The sequence below is a fragment of the Chrysemys picta genome, chromosome 2, assembly GCF_011386835.1.
Source record: "Chrysemys picta bellii isolate R12L10 chromosome 2, ASM1138683v2, whole genome shotgun sequence".
Lineage (NCBI taxonomy): Eukaryota > Metazoa > Chordata > Testudines > Emydidae > Chrysemys > Chrysemys picta.
In genome coordinates this window covers 276,202,680-276,223,864 of record NC_088792.1, presented here as the reverse complement: position 1 = coordinate 276,223,864, position 21,185 = coordinate 276,202,680, and the positions used below count along the sequence as shown (strand labels likewise).

General features: G+C 43.4%; 1 protein-coding gene across 2 annotated transcripts in view; it reads left to right on the top strand.

Annotated features, from left to right (window-relative positions):
• Positions 1 to 21,185, top strand: part of ZFAT (zinc finger and AT-hook domain containing) — a 140,015-nt gene that overhangs the window by 30,302 nt on the left and 88,528 nt on the right. For both annotated transcript variants that reach the window (XM_005291035.5, XM_065586219.1), the window contains exons 3-4: positions 1,727 to 1,990; positions 17,048 to 17,221. In XM_005291035.5, the coding sequence (XP_005291092.2) occupies positions 1,727 to 1,990; positions 17,048 to 17,221 (438 nt within the window). The remainder of the gene's footprint in view (positions 1 to 1,726; positions 1,991 to 17,047; positions 17,222 to 21,185) is intronic.

Sequence of the window (21,185 nt, the reverse complement as noted above, 5' to 3'; positions counted from 1 at the left end):
AGGATGATAAATTTAATTACATTATGGTCTCTATTACTGAGCATTTCAGCTATAGTTACCTCTTGGACGAGATTCTGTGGTTCACTTAGGACCAAATCAAGAATTGCCTCTCCCCCTTGTGGGTTCCAGGCCTAGGTGCTCCAAGAAGCAGTCATTTATGGTGTCTAGACATTTTATCTTTGCATTACATCTTGCAGTGGCATTTACTCGATCAATATGGAGATAGTTGAAATCACCCATTATTATTTTGGTTTCTGGTTATGTAGCCAATCTAACCTCCCTTAGCATTTCACAATCACTGTCACCATCGTGGTCAAGTGGTCGGTAGTATATTCCTGCTGCTATATCTTCTTCTTCAAGCATGGAATTTCTGTTCATAGGGATTCTGTGCTTCAGTTTGATTCATTTCAGATTTTCACCTTATTTGACTATGCTTTTTTAAACATATAGTGCCACTCCCACACCAGCATGATGGACTCTGCCATTCCGATATACTTTGTACTCTGGTATTACCATGTCCCATAGATTATCCTCATTCCACCAAATTCCTGCGATGCCTATTATAACCATATCCTCCCTATTCTTCCCCAGACAGTACTGTATGTAGAACTGGTAGGGCTAGAAGACCACATCCAGCAGGGGAGACATAGAGGGGCTATGATGTGTGGCTAGCGTGAAAGAAATCCCCTTAAAGTAGTACCCAAGTGCCCCCACCACCCAATGGATTACCAGACATTTTTCCTCCACAGTGGAGTACCTAGTTTAATTAGGTAAAATTTCCTAATGAGGATATGGGTGCTTCTGGTGTGGTCAGACTGTAAGAGGATGGCTCCAAATGCCCTCTTGAGGTAACCAGAGTGGTGAAGAAAGAAATCCAAGCAGTAAATATGATTTCAGCAAGAGGAAGGGTTCCTTTTGTTTCTCGCTCTTTTCCAGTGCTAATACTTCTCATTCAGGTATCTAACTTCAAAAATAAAAAGGTACTCAAGAAGCCTAAACTATATAGTAGTTATTTAGCTTTGTGAAGGGCTTCTGGTTTTAACATTTTCTAGTGTTTGCTAAGAAGAGAGTATTTAAGTGGGGGATAGGGGGAAATAAATTTTAATCTCCTTGCCAACAAGATTTTTTTTTTTTACTTCTTCCATTCACATTTGGTTATAATTATGAATCATGAGAGTAATTAAAGAATAGTTGTGCAATTTATTATAAAGCAATAAGCTTTTTATAAAAAAAAATTGACTTACAGTTAAGTAGCCTTTCTTTTTCTGAACACTTTTCAAAGAATTTACTTAAGCAATTTCTTTGAACATAATATAAATTAAAATGAGATTTAGGCAAGGACTAGAACTTGTGATCTGTGAAGTGCCAGTCAGAAAACACAGAGCAAAACAACTTTCTAGAAGGAATGCACACACTGATAAAATAACATGCTGCAATTTAAAGGAATGTCTACATTTTAATTTTTGAAATGTATAGTCATTTGAATTTGGTATCAAGAATACAAAGTGTTATTGCTTTGCAGCTGGCAGATATACCATCAAATGTCACTCCTTAAAAAAGAAAAGTCTGAGTGTGAAACTTTAACAGTGCTTTCACATTTCAAAGGGAGAAGCTCTTGAACTTTATTTAGCATTTTCCATTTTCAAGGAGCTGTACAGACATTAATTAATCCTCCCAATAACCCTGCAAAATTGCATTACAGCTTCTTTTCAATTTTCCTATATAGAGCTTCTTGTAGTGAAGAGAAAAAGGGGCAGGCCAAAAGGGTCAACTAAGAAGTTCTGCGCAGATGAAGAATCAGCAGAAAACAGTAACTGCATTCCAAGCGAGGAAACACAACAAGGGCCAGAGGAAGGAACAGAATTGGCTGAAGTTTTACCAGGCAACTTGGAATGCCGGAAATGTAGTCGGAAGTTCTCTAACCCACGTCAGCTAAGAAAACACATCTGCATCATTGTTTCAAATGAAGGAGAGGAAGAAGGAGATCCAGGTAAGCAAATGTCTTACAAAAGGACATGTAACCATGTGGACCAATCTTCTTCCCTTTGAATATGATATGGTAGATAAAACTCCTAATACTAGACTGTATTGGTTTTTAAATTAGAGTGGAATACTGGGTTTAGATTTTGTTTTCCATTTAGACTTATATCTACTTGATAATCCCTTCAAGTCATTATGTGGTGGGCACCTGCTGATGATGACTGAAGCAGAGATTCTTCTTCAAGTGCTTGCACATGTCCATTCCACCTAAGGTGTATGCTCCAGTGCACTGTAGCTGGAGAAGGTTTTCCCATAGTGGTAGCTATCGAGGTGGCACCTGCACCCTCTGCATGCTTGTGCTGCTAACTGAGGGCAAAAAGGGAAAGAGCCATCCTGATTCCCTCAGCTCCTTCTCATCACCCATGATTGGTGGTTGGAGTCCATGTGTATACTTGCTGCACTCTTTTGTCTGTCTTCTTTTAAAGAAAGTTTTTCTACCCCTTAGTGTACATAGTTTGTTAGTCAGTGAATTATTGTGATAGCAGTACTCATTTTAGACATTTGTTTCAATTTATATATATATATATGCTTTAAGCTTGGTACCAGGCTCGTCTTTGTCCCTGGGATTTAAGTGCTGTTCTGGTGTAACAAATTTATGCCAGTCATTCTAGCTGTTTAAAGGGTTTAGGAGAGGGTCGCATAAGGCATAAGTACCCTTTCTATAGAGGGTTTAAGACCAGGTCTAAGAAGTTGAGTGAAATTCGACTTTGGCATCTCCTGATGGCGGCAGCTTTGCATCCCCACTTGGAACCCAGCCGTTCAGTAGCAGGGGTTCAGACTCCATCTCAGAGTGCACTATCAGACTCGGTGGGCTCACTTATCAGAGGGAGCTAGAGAGAAGATGTGATCCTTTTCCAGTTTCATGAAATGCCAGAAGTCAGGTATTTCAAGTTCCTCTAGCCAGAAGTTCACCTCTTCTTTGAGTCTCCATTAGGCACCTCGCTCTCAAAGAAGAAGTCTGGTACTGAGGATAGAGCTAAATCAGACCAAGCTAGCCGCTCCCTGGTACTATATTCATCATCTAGCAGTGTAGAGGTGTAGTTTCCGGCACCTCTTTCAGTATCATTGAGACACTCTATTGCCAGAACCTTCTACAGCTTCAGCTTAGTCTGTGGTACACTCTATGCTCTCAGTACCAACAACTCTTGAGTCTTACATGGTGACTGGGGACCGCCTTTGACTCTTGGTTCAGGATTCATTGCTGATGCAGGAGGAGGTTCATACCCGTCCCTGTTGTACAAGCCCCGTTACTGGGATAATCTTTGGCACCGACACTTTCAGTGCCATGAGGGTCTGGGCACTTGCTGGATGCTCTGTGGTGCAGCAAGGTAGATGTACGGTATCTACTGGAGGCTTCTCATAGAAGTGTCTGTGACGGGTTGGATCACAGAAATCCCCTTGGGAGCTGCCACCTAATGTACCTAGACTACTTTTATTCCTGTTTTCCCTGCCAGCTTAGGACTCCAGCACCCTGTCTTGCTGAGCCAGACACTCCAGTCTGCTCCAACACAGACCCAGGGTCTGAATTGCTTGCCCCAAAGCTGCAGGTTTACCTGAAAACAGCTCACAGAAGTGTGCTTGTCTTTAGCACTCAGATGCCCAACTCCCAATGGGGTCTAAACCCAGATGAATCCGTTTTACCCTGTATAAAGCTTATACAGGGTAAACTCATAAATTGTTCGCCCTCTAGAACGCTGATAGAGAGATGCACAGTTGTTTGCTCCCCCAGATATTAATACATACTCTGAGTTAATTACTAAGTAGAAAGTGATTTTATTAAATACAGACAGTAGGATTTAAGTGGTTCCAAGTAGTAACCGACAGAATAAAGTAAGTCACCAAACAAAATAAAATAAAATGCGCAAATCTATGCCTAATCAAACTGAGTACAGATAATCTCACCCTCAGAGATACTTCAGTAAGCTTTTTCTCAGACTGGACACCTTCCAGGCCTGGGCACAATTCTTTCCCCTGGTACAGCTCTTGTTCCAGCTCAGGTGATAGCTAGGGGATTCTTCATGATGGCTCCTCTCTCTTTGTGTTCTCTTCCACCCCTTTATATATCTTTTGCATAAGGCGGGAACCCTTTGTCCCTCTGGGTTTCCACCCTCCCCCCACTGGAAAAGCACCCAGGTTAAAGATGGATTCCAGGTCAGGTGACATGATCACGTGTCACTACAAGACTTCATTACCCACTTGCCAGCACACACACATACAGGAAGACTAACAGGTAAACACAGCCATCTGCAGACAATGGTCCTGGTTAATGGGAGTCATCAAGATTCCAAACCTCTATTAATGGCCCACACTTTTCATAATTACAATAGGCCCTCAGCGTTATATTTCATATTTCTAGTTTTAGATACAAGAGTGGTACATTTACACAAATAGGATGATCACACTCAGTAGATTATAAGCTTTGTAATGATACCTTACAAGAGACCTTTTGCATGAAGCATATTCCAGTTACATTATATTCACTTCTTATTATGTTTTTATAAAACCATATAGACTGCACAACGTCACAGTGTCCACAGCTCATTGGTCGGTTTAAGTCCTGGTCCCTTGCCACTCCACCTGATACCGTACCACCTTGGTCTTTGGACTATGCTTACTCCTCTTCAGTCAGAGGTGCGATTTATGCATCAGGAGCCCATTAAAGAAGGTCTACAGCCTCTCCTCTTACCTCTTTATGCAAGTCAAGATCTCAGTACTGTCATTCTTATAGAAGCAAGCCCAGGAATAGGATGCATTGGTGTTGGGACCTGGTACTATATCAAGACCAACAGTGACTCCTTTGGACTCCTTGGAGATTTTCTCTGGACTTTAGGTCCTCATTGTGTAGATTGCAGACATTTTATAGAACAAAGTATGGAACGTGAAGCGCCTCTTGTGATAAATTGTATAGATTTCCAGAAGGCTTTTGACGGTGCACTAGGAGAAAGTCTTGGAAGAATTGGGGCATATTATGGAATACTTGCAAAAATAATTAGCATAATCAAGAATATATGATAATGCTGCATGTGCAGTCAGAGATGGTGACAGCATCACTTAATGGTTTGCAGTGACAAGTGGACTAAGGCCAAGGGTGTATTATGTCCCCAATATTGTTTGGACTGGTCATTGACTATAGCATGAGGAAAATAACTGCAGAAGGCAATCAAGGAATTTTATGGACAAATGATAAAGTACATTTGGATGACCTGATTTTTGCTGATGACATTGTCTTGCTTAGTTCAACACATTGCTTAATGGAAGAAAAGACACCGCATATACAGCAAAATAAGTAGGTTTGTTCATCAACAATGGAAAGACAAAATGTATGGCTATCAATGTCCCAAAAGTAACCATTAGTGTGGCTGAAGAAACACTCAATGAAGTAAGTAATTTTCTCTATGTAAGGAGTGAGATGTACATTGACAGCGACATCACACTAGAGTCAAGCAATGAACATCAAAAACAGCAAACAACTTCCATAAACTTGAGAAGATTTGGAAAAGTAGCATGATTGGCACTGGCACAAAAATATGATTTTTTTTTTGTTTTTGTTTTTTGTTTATTTTTTTAACACCAGCATCGTGTCTGCCCTCCTTTATGGAACAGAGTAAAGAAAATCTGCAAAAGAAATTGACGAGAAGATCAACTCACTCCAAAGTAAATGTCTGCGGAAGATCTTCAGAGACTATTGGAAAGAGTTTCTTGCAACGTCAGAAATTCTAAGTTGAGAAAACCTATCTAAAGCATCAAATGTGGTAAGAAGACATCAGAGGACGTAATTAGGATGCATTTTAAGGGTGCCACCAACACGACTTCACCCTAGAGAAACGTTACACAGAACAATAGAGAAAGAAGCCAGATCCATCAACATGACACTCAGAAGCCTGAACAGACTGGCAAAAGATGAAAATAAATGGCAGAAACTGGTGGACAGCCTATGCATCTATGGTATAGGAGGGTAAAGAAGAAGGTGCAGCAGTCCTAATTAGCATGCACTAGCTTAGTATGTGTAAGTTCTATGTGTAACCATTTCAATTTTATATGGCAGTTCGAAATTTCGCTATTAGTCTTAAAAATTAAAAGCACCAAGAAATTCAAAAAGCCACAAAACACTACCCGAGAACTTACGCACACACACAAGCCAGGAAATTCAGTTATGGTTTCCACAGCAACTGTAACTCTACTACATTGTGTAATTTATTAAGGCTTAAATTAAAAAGTGTATTCAGCAATATTAAAAACCCTACATACACTCTCTGGTGCCAAATTGTGATTGCTGTGGCAACCATGTCTTTAAGCTGCTGTGTATGGAATGGTATAATGCTATTCTACTTTTAGTTGATAATTTCAGCTGTTCTTTCTATGAAAATAAGCTCATGATTATAAAGTGCACTTACTGGTTAAAAGAGTGGTAAAGCTAACATATACCTCTTCGTATGATTCCTAAGTTGAAACTGGGTAATAACGCATTATTCACTTACTGAGGAAAAATTAGTTTGGTTAAAATATGATTAAGGGGATTATGATAAATTTACAAATATTTAAAATGTGTAAACTCAGCTGTGATAGGCATTATTGAAGTAAAAGGGAAAATATCAAGAAACTTCTAGACAGTAAGATGCATTAGGCTGTGGAGCAGTCTCTTGAGTGAGATGTCTGAAACCCTATCATATGGGACGTTTAAAACTAAACTTGACAAAACACTGCCAAATTGTACTGGAGTCAATCCTATGCATTGTTCACAAGGAAATGAACTGAGAGACCTAAAAGGTCTCTATCATTTCTCACTTCTATAATTCTGTGACTTAGCTGGACCTCTCAAAAATCTCTTGAATCCCTGCCATTGTTTCACAGCTGATGATCATGTGGTCACCAGAAGCTTTGGTGGTGCAATAACATTGCCAACAATGGACATAGACCAAATATCCAGCCAGGCCACGTTAAGGCCTAGCTAGAGATTGATCTGAGTGGTGCTTTATCTGCAAGGAGGCTACATTCCTTTGCATTTGCGATGATGATGATGATGATTGTTTCAGGTGGGAACAGACACTCTCCTCTCTCCCCCCAGCAGGAACACAGCTGCTGAAGCAGGGTCTAACTCCATGTGACCCTGTACATGGCCAGCACCAGCAGCGAAACAGCAGAGAATCCCGCGAGCCCTTAAAGGAGCCGAGTCCCTGCTCCCCCAGCCACTTTTCTCCCCTTGGCAGGGACACAGCTCCAGCAACAGCAGCTGGGTCCAGCTCCAGCTGGCCCTTCACGCAGCCCACACTTGGGGGAAAGACAGGGGAGAACCTTCAGACACTTTTCACCTTCAGCCACTTCTCACTCTTCAGAAAATTTGTGTCAATTCTCAAAAGGTTCAGTGAGGCTGTGATTTCCCCTTCCTGTCCCTCCCTCAGCTCAGGAACCACCACTGTGAAGGAGGCTGCCCATGGGCTCTGTTCTTCTACAAGGAAGCAGTCCTAGCCCTGCTCCTCCAGTCTTCGCTGCCACCCACTTTTCAGCTCTGGCTCAGACAAGACTAAATGGTAGGTGCTACTTCTCTTCCTCTCTCCTCTCCACCTCCCTCCCAAAGCAGGTAAGAGTAACAGTGGCGTCATGATAACAGAGACAGCTTATTTCAAGGAAGTGGATGTGTGAAGCCATTTACACTTCCTCTTGAGGGGGTCAGACCTACCATTTATTACTATTTCTACTGCTGTTCTACCATGCTTCCAGCACACATACCAGTACTCCAGGAACATACTGTTCCAGGTCCACCCATTCCCAGGACTCAGCCAGGTTACAGCTCCAAAAGATATCCGACCAGACCTGCCTTTCCCAGAGCATATGGCAAATGAGGTAACTATTCTTCCACTTGGAACATCCAATGGCAACATTTACTTCATCTCCTATCACAATTCAAATTGGGAGGAACTGTCCAAGAAAACAGAAAAAGCAGAAATAAGAAACCAGATTATGACACTTTGGTTTACTTCCCCAGAACTGAAGAAGATCTTTCTGAGGCTTGAAAACTTGTGCCTTCCACCAGCATAAGTTGGTCCAATAAAAGATATTACTTCACCTTCCTGGTGTGTCTCAGACCAGATTCTGTACATCTAACATCTGTACACACTGCACAGGTCCACTAGGTAGGCACAGGTCAGAAGCAGACAGCAGAAAGTATCACAAACTAAAGTTGGTGCTGATTAATGCAAGATCTGCTGCTAAGAAACAAAAACCAACACACAGCATCATCAGTTATGAAGTGCCTGATATAGTCTGCATCCCTGAGACCTGGCTAGATGATCCTGCAAACACTGTGCTAGCCCACCTCGTCTCCCCAAGGTACTCAGTACACCACAGACCCAGACAAGCAGGTGGTACTGCATTCATCTCTGCAAACATCAAATGCAAGAGAGATGCCTCAGGTAAGACATTTTCATTCTACTAACAGTGGAAACCAGAGCCAATGCCAACACAGATTTTTATGATTATTTACAGGCCACTACAGACAAAAGGATACAGAAAAGTGCTCACTGACACTTTGTCAGTAATGGTGGTGAAATACCCCAGACTCATTGTCCTGGGAGATTTCACAATTCAAATCGACTTGGCTACAGATGCAAAAACCTATCTCTTCACTTTCTTCCCTAGAACTTTCACAGATTATCTCTGGTTCACTCACCACAGCGGGTGATTCCTTGGACCTGATCTTAGGCCTAGATATCAAGATAGAGGACATTACAATCCAGTCACTGTCTTGTCAGACCGTCACCTCATTAAGGCAGTGGTCAGAGACCTTCTAGCATTCAGGCAGCAATAAAAACCAATGATCTTGATTTGACCATGAAGACTCATGGACTCCAACAAATTCCAAAGCCTGCTAAAAGGACAACAGCACCCCACCCAGAGGACGAGGAGTCTGAGAATCGGTGAATCATTGTCATTCTACACTGGCCTCCGCCATTGGCACACTTGCCCCTAAACAGTCCCTTCCTTCCCATCACCCACATAGAACATCTTGGTTTTCTGACAGTCTGCACTGGCTGAAGAGAGGGTGTGGAAACTTGAGTGCTGATGGCAGAAAACAAAGGCTGATTTAGACAGGATGAAACATAATAAATTCTTCAGAGCCTATGGTCAGGCTGTATTACCAGACAAAAATACCTTCCTATGAGCATCCACTGGGGCGGCCAAATCGTGCATCAAGGAGCTATCAAAGGTGGTAAATTGCTTCATCTGTCCCAAGTGCCTACAACCTGCATCAGAGCCAAGCACCACACGGTGTGAAGAACTATCCTACTTTGCTGAAAGGATCACACATTTGGGAAGCCTTCTCAAACAGCATGGATCCGCTCCACCTGCACCCACCAACCCACAGCTCACCTGCATTTCCCAGAGTTCACTTATCAAGAAATTTTGAATACCCTAAAAAAAGTCCAAACCCAAAATATATATATCCAGCTCATTCCCTTCTTGGTTTGTGAGAGAGTCATGAATACCAAAGTAAGCTTCTCTTAAACAAAAATAAGTGTCTATGCAGGAGGCTGTACTAGTTTAAATAAATCAGATTAAAATTCAACTTAAGTTAAACAGGTACAATTTTCTTATGTAGACAGGGGATAACATTTTCAAAGATTCTAAGTCACTTAGGAGCCTAAATCATTTTTGAAAACTACTTGCTATCTTATGTCACTTCGGTGCTTTTAAAAAGTTTACTTATGACTGTCAATAAGTAATTCTCACTTCTCACTCAAATGGGAGTTTTGTGCAAATGTAATCCCGTTGGTGTTTAGAGAGCACGGCTCCTTTAAAAACCTTCCTCAGGCAGAGGAAGTGTTGGTTGTTTTGGGGGGAGGAGAGTTGAAGTAGGGGGAGTAACTGGGGCAGGTGTGTGTCTGTAGCTCCAAACAAGAGGTCTACAGCAAGCAGGTCCATCTGTAGCAAAGCAGCTGAGCCAGCCCAAAGCCCAGGAAGGACGGAGCAGTCGACCCAGGACTTCCCAGGACAGGAGCCAGGAGGAACACTGTGCCAGGAAGGAATCACCTGAGATGGACAAACTGGAGCCGGACCCAGTATCGCAGTTACCCAGAGCTGTATGGGGCTGTGAGTACTGGGTCTTGTGACTGCGTTGGGAGTAAGGAGGGAGGCTGTAGTTAGCTAAGTGGGGAGATTGTCCCTTCGTGAGTTTGCAGATTGTGGCAGAAAAGGGCACCCAAGGGGTTTGCTGGGGAAAGTATCTTGGCACCGAAGACGACCAGGTGCTGAAGACTCACTGCCAGACTGGAACTCTGCCCAGGATTCCTAAACTCTGAGTCTAGATGCATTGCTTGGTGCCTGTCCTTTAATATTGTGCCAGGCACATGGGTCTCTGTGTTGGATGTAACCTTTGTTTTATTACCCCCCCGTATCTCTCCCCTCAGTCTTCTCTCCCTGTTGTTTTTCTACATTCATCCCTCTGATGTGTGTGTGTGTGAGAGAGAGAGAGAGTTTAGTCCCGGGAGTTAGAAAAGGTGCCCTTGGGGTGGAAAGGAGTTTACCTGCTGTGTTTCTGCACGTGCCTTCATTTGGCCAGAGCTGCCCTACAGAGCAGACTCCATTTTGGTCACAAAAACGCTATAGCAGGCATGGCCAAACTGTGGCTTGTGAGCTGCCTGTGGCTCTTTTACCGTTAAAGTGCAGCTCGCAGAGCCTCCCACGTACCCCACCCCATTCTTCGCCTACCAGACTAGGTTGGGGGGGAGCTTGGAGCTTCTGCCCTCCGGCAGGGTGGTGGGACTAGGGCTTTAGCCCCACTGGGAGCATTGGGGCAGAAGCCCCATGCCCCGGCAGGCACTGCCCCGTGGGGCAGGTTGTGCATGTCTTGCAGCTCTCAAATTCCTGAAGATTATTGTATGCAGCTCGGAGGGTCAGTAAATTTGGCCACTCCTGTGTTATACTTACACAAGTAATTACTAATTTCACATAAAACTTTTGCATGGCCAGTTTTGAAAATTTACAAGAGGAATTTCTACCTCCTCTTGGATCAGTGCAATACCTGCATCCTGTAGACCCCTTGCGTGGCCAATGGCTCCTTGGGCATGATTAACAGCTGGTGTCACTTAGAGTAGCCCTGAGGTTGCTCTCAACTATGCCAGACCCAGGGTAGAACTAGCCACAGCTGGAACCCTGGCTCCCTCCCCACACTGTACTTACCGGAGAAGGGAGCCCCTAGGCCTGATCTGTAGCACCAGAGTATCTACCTCCGCAGTGGTTCTCAAACTAGGGCCGCCGCTTGTTCAGGGAAAGCCCCTGGTGGGCCGGGCTGGTTTGTTTACCTACCACGTCGTCAGGTTCGGCCGATTGGGGCTCCCACTGGCTGCGGTTCACCGCTCCAGGTCAACAGGGGCTCCAGGAAGCGGCGCGGGCCGAGGGATGTGCTGGCCGCCCTTCCTGCAGCTCCTGTTGGCCTGGAGCAGCGAACCGCAGCCAGTGGGAGCCATGATCAGCCGAACCTGCGGACGCGGCAGGTAAACAAACCAGCCTGGCCCGCCAGGGGCTTTCCCTGAACAAGCGGCGGCCCTAGTTTGAGAACCACTGCTGTAGAGGCCTAGTGGAATAAAGAAAAACTTAAAATCCTTCAATGAACAGCACTCGAGCATGCCAATTAGGTACTGGTAGTGGTACCTTGAGGATGCACCAGGCATGCCTTCAATTAAGGCTGCACGTGGCAGCACCTGCAATTAGGGACTCTGATCAGAAAATTGGGATGGTTGGACAATCTAGTTTGAAATAACGTTGAAAATATTGATACTCCATGGATTTGACAGTAGCCTTTCTCATCACCACCAATTTGAACATTCCTTACATGTGGTATAAAGATCTGGCACTGCCTTATATTACTTGTACAAGCACAACTGGGATTTAAAATGCATTTCACTGGACAGGGAAGGTCAATATATTAGTCTGTTAAAACGAAGTGCCAGCTGTTCAGACTCACTGCGTGATGTGCCTTAGCAAGGGGGAGCTGAAGTGAGGAACTTCATTTAAATAAAGTTGTTATGAGCAAGCAAATACTTTTGCTTACCATTTGGCAAAACTTTGTTTAGACCTTCTAAGCTGAATGCATTTCATTTTCTCCTAAATCAACTTAAAACCACTCAGGAAGCTTCATTTGTAATACACCAGGAGTATTATGGGGTAAGGTGTCCTATTTGGAGAAAACAGAAAACACTCATGCCAGGATGCATTAACTACAACAGTGAAGGCAGAGTTGTTTATTCCAATGAGATTACCTCAGCAATAATTTAGTTCTCTCATATTAAAGAGAGCCAGTATCCTCTCCCTCGTTAACTTCAAGACTGGCTTTCTATTGTAAAGCGGTTTCCCCACACCACCCCAGTATCCACGAAACAGATCACTTCCATTTCAGATTTTGTACATGTGGAGGGTCTCAGAAAAAATAGGCATTAGTTATGTTTTGAAAATTTTTGTCATGCATTTTTGTCAGGTCTTAACTCGGAAATAGCATAGCCTTGTAACTTAAAATGAGGTTTAGTCGAAAGATCTTGGCGGGGTCATTTTCCACTCTTTAGTTCCTGACCTTGGGGAGCCTGAGCAATTACAACTCCCATAAAAGTCAATGAGACTATGCAAATGAGTGAGGATTGCTTATGTGAGTAAGGGCTGCAGGATGGGACATGAGAGGTTTTGTAGGACTTGGCTGAGACCAAACATTGTCTAGACAGAAGTTTATCACATACGTGTTGTTTCAGACTTGCCTCATCAATGATCATAACACTGACATTCAGCATTAACTGTAACTTGTAATTTACTGATCAGTCAAATTTTACCTCTTACCAATTCTTGACCCCGAGTTGGAGCTTTTTGATAACAGCATTTCTATTGCATTGACCATATTCTAAGCACCTTTGCAAATACTTGGACTAGTTCTGCAAGGTGCTGAGCATTCCCAGCTTTCACTGAATACAATGGGAATTGAGTTGCAAGACCTTGTTTGAGACACTTGACACATTTCAGGATTGGGCCCACTATCAAGAGTAAAAGATATTTTTCGCTTTAGAATTATTTCTTCATGTTTAGCTTTTAGCAGCCTGCTGCAACTTTTTTACATACTGAATTTAAAATGAGATTTTGATAAAGCACTATTATTATCCTGAGAAATTCTATAAGGATTCTATATAGTGTTAAATTGATCTACTGTATGCTTGTCTAAAGCTAATTACTTCTGCACACCCATTTTTAGGACTGTCCTAATTTACAGAGGTTCAGAGGTGGACTGTCACAGTGATCATCTTGATTGATCTGTCCTTCAGCCCTCAGATAGATTGCGCGGATCACAACACGTTTTCCATTCTTCTTGTATCCTGGCTTTCCTTCTCCATGTGCAGCCATGTCTTTCCACGATAAAATCTTCCCATCTCTTTGGAGGTCGGCCGAGTGGTCATTTCAGTTCCTGTGGGTACCACTCCGCGACAGCTGCAGTCCATCGATTGTCAGTCTCGCTCTATGCCCGGCCCATCGCATTTACTATGCCTGCTCTCACCATGTCCTGCACTCCACTCTGCTGTCTGATCGCTTCACTGTGGACTCGGTCACAGAATGAAATTCCCAGAATTCTTCTTTACATTGCCCTCTCCGTGACAGACAGTTGCTGCGCCTCTGTCTTCGTCAGCGCCCACGTTTCGCTGCCGTACAACATTGCTGGCAGTACTGTTGAGTTGAAAAGGCTGGCGCATGTTGCCTTGGAGGACATCCTTGATAGAATTGTATGCGCACCAACCTGCTTTCTTTCTTTGTAAGAGTTCACCTTCCTGATCGTGGCACATGTTAATTTCTTGGTCCAAATAGACGTATTACTCAGCTTCTTCTATTTGTTCTCCCTTGATTGTTGTTATTTGGCAAGGTATCAGACCGCATAAATGACCACAGGTGAGCAGTATGTAACATAATACATATATTCTCCTTAGATCTTTCTTGTGTTTTGAATTGAAGGAACTGCTATGTCTCTTCAGACTACAATTATTGTATTTTTCCAATTAAAAACCTCTTTGACAAGTTCATTGCCTTCTTTTCCGAAAAGTGTTTGTTCACCTTTATCGCTTCCTATTTATTGATTGGAGCTTTATTGAATTTTATACTATCTTGGCAAGTTATTTTAAATTCCTAACAGATTTCTGGTCACTGACAGACTGAATCTGTCAGCATTGTCCCATCTGTTAATTAATATTTCTTCCTGTTTAGAAGACTAATTTTTTTCACTCTTATGTTAGCCCTAGCCCACATTAACGCTTTGTGCTAGCTTCCTCCACTCTTTGCATCTAGCTCTGAATAGGAACCCAGGGAAGGAAGTGTGCCTCAGAGAGGGGGCACAATTTGGAAGGGGGGGAAAACAGGTGATCAGTCCCGGCTCTTCCCTTTTGCCTGCCGTGGAGGTGCAGGAAGTGAGTATGGGGGATCTTATTTCCCCATATAACCATGCAGCTGTGTAGGGCTGGTCCATCGTCTGGCCCTTTGGCAGTAGTGCTTGAATCCAGCACTGCAATAATAGTTTTAGAACACAGTTTTTTGTTTAGTGCTATGGCAACTGTATTATATTTAAAAATCTGCCCTCATCTTTATATTTTTCTCTTATTTTCAGAGGTGTCAGCTCCAATCAGGCTGAATCCTGATTGTGAAATTGTTGTTCCCGATGCAAATGGCCTAACAAAAACAGCAGTAATCTCTTAAAACTATATTAATTTACAGATTCAGAGGTGTTTCAAATGGTGATGAGATTTACAAGTTAGTGAGCATAAATTGCATACAGAGATGACCAGACGACAGGGAAGAAAAATATGATGAAACAAATTTTGTATGAGACACTAACATACAATTTCTTAAAATCTTTGCTTTTTCCTTCCCTGCTACATTTCTCCCTTGTGGTATATAATCTATATCAGGGGTGGCCATCCTTAGCTTGAGAAGGAGCCAGAATTTACCAATGTACATTTTCAAAGAGTCAGAGTAATATGTCAGCAGTCCCCTCATCAGCACCCCCCCTCCCCTCCCCTCCCAGCCCCACAGATCAGCGCCTCCCGCTCCCTCCCTGCACCTCTCAATCAGCTGTTTCGTGGCAAGCAGGAGGCTCTGGGGGGGGGGGGGGGGGAGGAGCGAGGGCACAGTAGGCTTGGGGAGGGGGTGGGAAGCGGTGGAGTGGGGGCAGGGCCTGTGGCAGAGCCAGGGGTCGAGCAGTGAGCACCCCCTGGCACATTGGAAAGTTGGTGCCTGTAGCTTCAGCCCTGGAGTCGGTGCCTATACAAGGAGCTGCATATTAACTTCTGAAGAGCCGCATGTGGCTCCGGAGCCACAGGTTGGCCACCCCTGATCTATACCCGTGTACTCATATAATTTACATCACTTTTTTGAATTTGGCCTATAATATATCTTTATATAACGTAGTTGTGACGTTCTTGGGTGCAATCCAGACCAATGAAGTTCTGTGTTACCTCCTGCCCTGCAACCTGGGGCACCTTGCAGTGCTTTGGTAGCTTTCTCCCGAGTTGCTCGCAAACAGCCTGCCAGTGTGTAAATCACTCCCCGAATGTCTGTGTGCAGCCACAGCCTGTCAGCAAAGACCAGCCACATCCTGGCTTTCACTAGCCTTGGTTATTACTTGCAAGGTGACTCCAACACATTCCCAATTCTGAATTTCCCCCTGAAAATGTGTGTTCTGCACTGACCAGCCCTCCCATGGACAGCCTAGATATATTAGGGCTGTTGTCACTCTAAGGATTTGATGCATAACAGTTTACCACCTTAAATGGGGTGACCACGGTCAAACAATTGACTTCCAGTCTTTATTCAGGCCTAATTTGATGGTGTCCAGTTTGCAAATTAATTCCAGTTCTGCAGTTTCTCGTTGGAATCTGTTTTTGAAGTTTTTTTGTTGAAGAATTGCCACTTTTAAGTCTGTTTATTGAGTGTCCAGGGAGATTGAAGTGTTCTCCGACTGATTTTTGAATGTTATAATTCTTGACGTCTGATTAGTGTCCATGTATTCTTTTGCGTAGGGACTGGGAGTGGATGGGTTACTACAAAAACTAATTTCCCATACTAATTTCCCACTACTAATTTCCATACTACTCGCACCTTCTTGTCAATAGTTTGAAATGGGCCACCCTGTTTACTTTGGCCTCATTACCACTACAAAAGTGATTTTTCCTCCCTTGGTATTCTATTGTTGAGAATAGCCCACTTCCACTTTAATTGAATTGTCTCATTAGCACTGACCCCCTACTTGGTAAGGCAACTCCCATCTTTTCATGTACTGTGTATATATACCTTCCTACTGTTTTTTTCCCACTCCATGCATCTGATGAAGTGGGTTTTAGCCCACGAAAGCTTATGCCCAAATAAATTTGTTAGTCTCTAAGCTGCCACAAGTACTCCTCATTGTTTTTGCTGATACAGACTAACACAGCTACCACGCTGAAACCTCTGGCTTTTAAGGCCTTCCCTCCTAGGTCAACCCTACTCCCTCGTTAGTCACACAGGGGGAGGGTGATCACAAGGCTGATTGAGGCTGATCAAGGGAACAAAGGCTCAAACAGTCCTCAATCACACAATCCCAGTTGACCCTGTAACTTAAATAACCTGAAAGAAAAAGAAAAACACAAACAGTCAAACAAAGTCACTCACCTCAAGGTTAGTACTTGCACCTTGTTCATTCAGCAGGGGGATCTCCTTCACTCTCTCTCAAACTCCCCTGTTTGCGGTCCTCTGTTCGCTAGCTCACAAAGTCATCAAGTTTCAGAAACCTTTTGGTGGGATTTTCAAAAGTGCCTGTGTGATTTAAGAATACACATGACTTTCAGAGGGACTTATGCTCCTAAATCACTTTTGAAAATCCCACCTTTTATCTTTAAATCTGCTTTCCCTAATACATATAATTACATTAAGTATCTCCCCATTCTTTCCACGGTGTAAATATATAACAACATTTCATTTGTACATAGTTATGTTCTTTTTGATGTTTGCTCTTTAGGTAATGATTCTGACGTTGACCTTGACAGGAAGGAAGATGAGCGAGAAAAAACTCCGAAGAGGCCACGGATACAGAAAACTGAGAAAACTCTATCCGCAAAGGAAGGCGACCAGATTTCAGGAGCTAAAAATCCTATTATAAGCGTGGTTTTGACAGCACATGAAGCTATTCCAGGTAACCATCATTATTCACTATATAATCAGATTGTTTTTAGTTTGTGGGTATTACTTAATGCTCACAAAATAGAAATAAAGTAATTGGAGTAAGAGTAATAAATGTTCAGAATATTTGTGATCTGAAAACCAGCAATATTTAGCAACCTTTGGTCATCTCCTATAAATGCTCGCTCCTCATCTGGCAGTTACATAACATTCAAAGCTGTCCTCAGCCTTATTTAAAGGCCTGATGTAAAGGTATGAAAGGGAGTTTGGAGACTTAGGAAAAATAACTGAGTTTATATAGAGTAATAAAAGTATGTAAAGGATATTAAAGAAGGAGCTGAAGATATGAATGATAAATCAATAGAAGAGTAGAAAACCATTCTTTTTTCCTTTAATAGCAGCATCATATTTTTAGGACCTGATTTATGTGTACAGCTACCTTAAATGTGAGTGCAAATCAGGTATTTGCAAGCACAAATGATTAGTTAGGTATCTAATTGGACATTTATGCATACAGATAGTGTACACATGCAGTATTTGAGTGTACAAATTAGGAGTGCAAGAACAAGTATGTTTCTATAAATCAAGTACTTGAATTGATATTTAATGGAGTATTTTATGGCTATGTGCAAAGTATTTTGCACTTCTATAGTAATCTTTTCATCACAGGATTTCAGACTTCTTTACAAATGTTAATTATTGACTCCGTAAAACCAAGCCTGGGCATTTGTCTGTTTTGGGCCCTTTTCAGTGGGTTACAAGGCTAGTCTGTAAGGGCAGTGTGATCGCCAACACCTTTCTGACCTCACATGTGTGGGGATGAGGTAACATCTTCTTGAAATGCCCATCCTCTAGCCATTGCAATGACAGTAGGAATAGGCAACTAGTTAGAAATTTGTACAGCTGTACAAGTGTGGGCATGGATATGAATAGTGCCCTACCAAATTCATGGTCCATTTTGGTCTATTTCACGGTCATAGGATTTAAAAAATCTTAAATTTCATGATTTCAGCTATTTAAATCTGAAATTTCATGCAAATTGTAGGGGTCCTGACCCAACAAGGAGTTGCAGGGGGAGGGGGAAAGGTCACAGTACCGCCACCCTTACTTCTGCACTGCTGCTGGTGACAATGCTACCTTCAGAGCTGGGCAGCTGGAAGAGCAGTGGCAGCAGCAGACCAGAAGGATGGCATGTTATGGTATTGCCACCCTTTCTTTTGTGCTGCTGTGTGCAGAGCTGGGCCATCAATCAGCAGCCACCAATCTCTGGCCACCCAGCTCTGAAGGCAGCAGCACAGAAGTAAGGGTGGCATGGTATGGTTTTGGCACCCTTACTTCTGCACTGCTGCTGGTGGCAACGCTACCTTCAGGGCTGGGCAGCTGGAGAACTTCTTCTGCACTGCTTCCAGCACAGCAGAGCCGTACCGTCAGTCAGCAGCCGCCGCTCTCTGGCTGCCCGGCTCTGAAGGCAGTGCAGAAGTAAGGGTAGCAATACTGCAACCCCCCTAAAATAAACTTGACCCCCCCCCGCAACTCCATTTTTGGATCAGGACCCCCTATTTGAGAAACGCTGGTCTCCCCCCATGAAATCTATATAGTATAGGGTAAAAGCACACAAAAGACCAGATTTCATGGCAGGAGACCAGATTTTCACAGTCCGTGACGCATTTTTCATAGCCGTGAATTTGGTAGGGCCCTAGATATGAAGATTAGGATTGTGTGCATATGTGGCTCTGTGTACATGCTTCGGGGTGTATGAGAGTATAGGATATATGGGAGAGAGAGAATCTAGGGATAAGGAAGAATAGGAAGGGAAAATAGTGTTGCTGAATTGTGATTTTATTGCAAGCATCAACATATTTGTCATTTTTCTTCATGACCCAGCTTCTATAATGAAGTGATTGTGAGAATTTTGAGGGGAGAGAGGGTGGTGATGTGTGTTTTTTTTTTTTCTTTTCTTTTTTTTTTTTAAGTAATTTTTAGACTTTGTGTTTGCAGAGAAAACCCTGAAAAGGTGACACGAATATACCCTAAGGGCTCAGAAGCCAGAGGCAAATAAAACAAACCTCATATTTTATTATTTTTAAGCCAAATTTGTATTTTGAGGTCTGACTACTGATTTTTTACGGTTTGCGGTTGGCAATATTTTAAGTATGAAAAAATTAGGACAAGTGCAGAGGTAAAGAGAAGTGAAAGGAAAAGAAAACGTACTTAAAAAGATGAAAGCAATGATAGCCAATGTAGAAGGAAGGGAAAGAGGGACAAAAAAGGGAAGAGGTAAGTAAGAAAAGCAAGAGTGACTGTTATTTTATTTTTGTTTGATAAACTTTAATGCCAAAAATTTACAATAAATAAAAGGCAAATGTTTGTTATACACATGAGTGAGCCATAAAATTTTAACATAACTTGCTTTAACTTACCCAAGATGTTTGTGTATAATATCCCCTAGATAGAAAGAGCTCAATAAATTGAAAGGAGTTACGGTAATATATTATTCTTCAAATAGATTTGAAGGCATCATTTACATGCATGAGAATTAGCATTTTGCATAGAAGTTCCCAGCTATAATATATGTAATAAAAATACAATCAATGCCATTGGAGGCAATTATGGATTATTATCCTCGCTCATGATCCTCACTCATTAATTAAGCCTCACTCAGGATCTCACGATAGAAAGTCTCAAATGTGTCTCAAACATTTGAGAGTTCTATCCCGAGATCATGATTGAGGCTTAATTTAACTTAGAAATCGCTGTCAGCGCTGGGTGGCGGGACTCTGACTGTCATCATTTGGGAGTTTTGGCTGGTATTAGAAAGGTATAACATCTGTTATATTCACAGGAAAACTATTTGTTTGATAAAATTGTTTTACTTTATTTTTCTTACAGTGCATTACATTCAGTCTTTCCTGCTATATTTTAAGCCTGAGGGAATTATGTGCCAAAAAATTATGCTCACAATATTTTAAAATTTTGCAAAATTCTGCAAATTTTATTTGTCAATAAATAAATGTGGCTCCAGCATGGCAGTGGGGAGCACAGGCCACTGGCTGCACTGAGATGGGAGATCACCCAGGAGCCCCCACTTCCCCCAGTACAGGGACTTGGCAGTGAGCCTGCATTTGACCCTGACACAGTACAAGAGCTGGGCCTGCCCCAGAAACACCCAGGTGCACCAGGTGTGGGTAGTAAGGCTCAGCCCAGCAGGATCCAAGTGTGGTGGGGCTTAATGTGGCAGGATCCAGATGTGGGGTGAGAGGTTTCTCTGTGGGCCAATCTGGGTGTGAGCAGCTCAGTGGGAGATCTGGATGCACAGAGGCTCTTTGGGGGGTTCCGGGTGCAGGGGCAGTGGGACTCTGCAGGGGATCCGGGTGATGGTGGCTGGGTTCAGCGGGAGGGGGGGGGGGGGGGCTGAGTGTGGGGAGATGGGGCTTGGCGGGGGCGTCTGGCTGTGGGGGCTAGGAGGGGGTCCAGGGGGCTGGGGGTATGTGGCTTGATGGGGTGGGAGTCCAGGTGCAGCTGATTGGGGCTCAGTGGGGTGGGGGTCTGGGTGTGGGGGGCTTGTCAGATGGGTCCGGGTATAGGGAGGTAGGGCTTGTCAGGGTGAGCGTTCGATGGGCCTGCTTAATGAGGATCCCCAGCTGCTGTCGAGGGGACGCTGCATGCTGGGATCCCGCTTCCCCCTGCGATTCCCCTATCCCCTTTTCTTCGCCACCCCACTCCCCCCACTCCCACATTCCCCTGCCACTGCCTCTTCCCTCCCACCCCATCTTCCCTCATTTCCCCACCCCCCCTTACCCAGTCCCACCGCGGACACTCACTATTCCACAGAAAATAGGAAGGCTCCCAGAACACAGAAGGGGGAGCACAACTAGCACTATGACCCAGCGTTCAGCTGCAGAGTCAGCCCCCTAGCTGGGCAGCTCTGCCTTTGCAGGAGGGAGGGGGCAGTGGCATGTAACCCTGTGTGCCCCCCA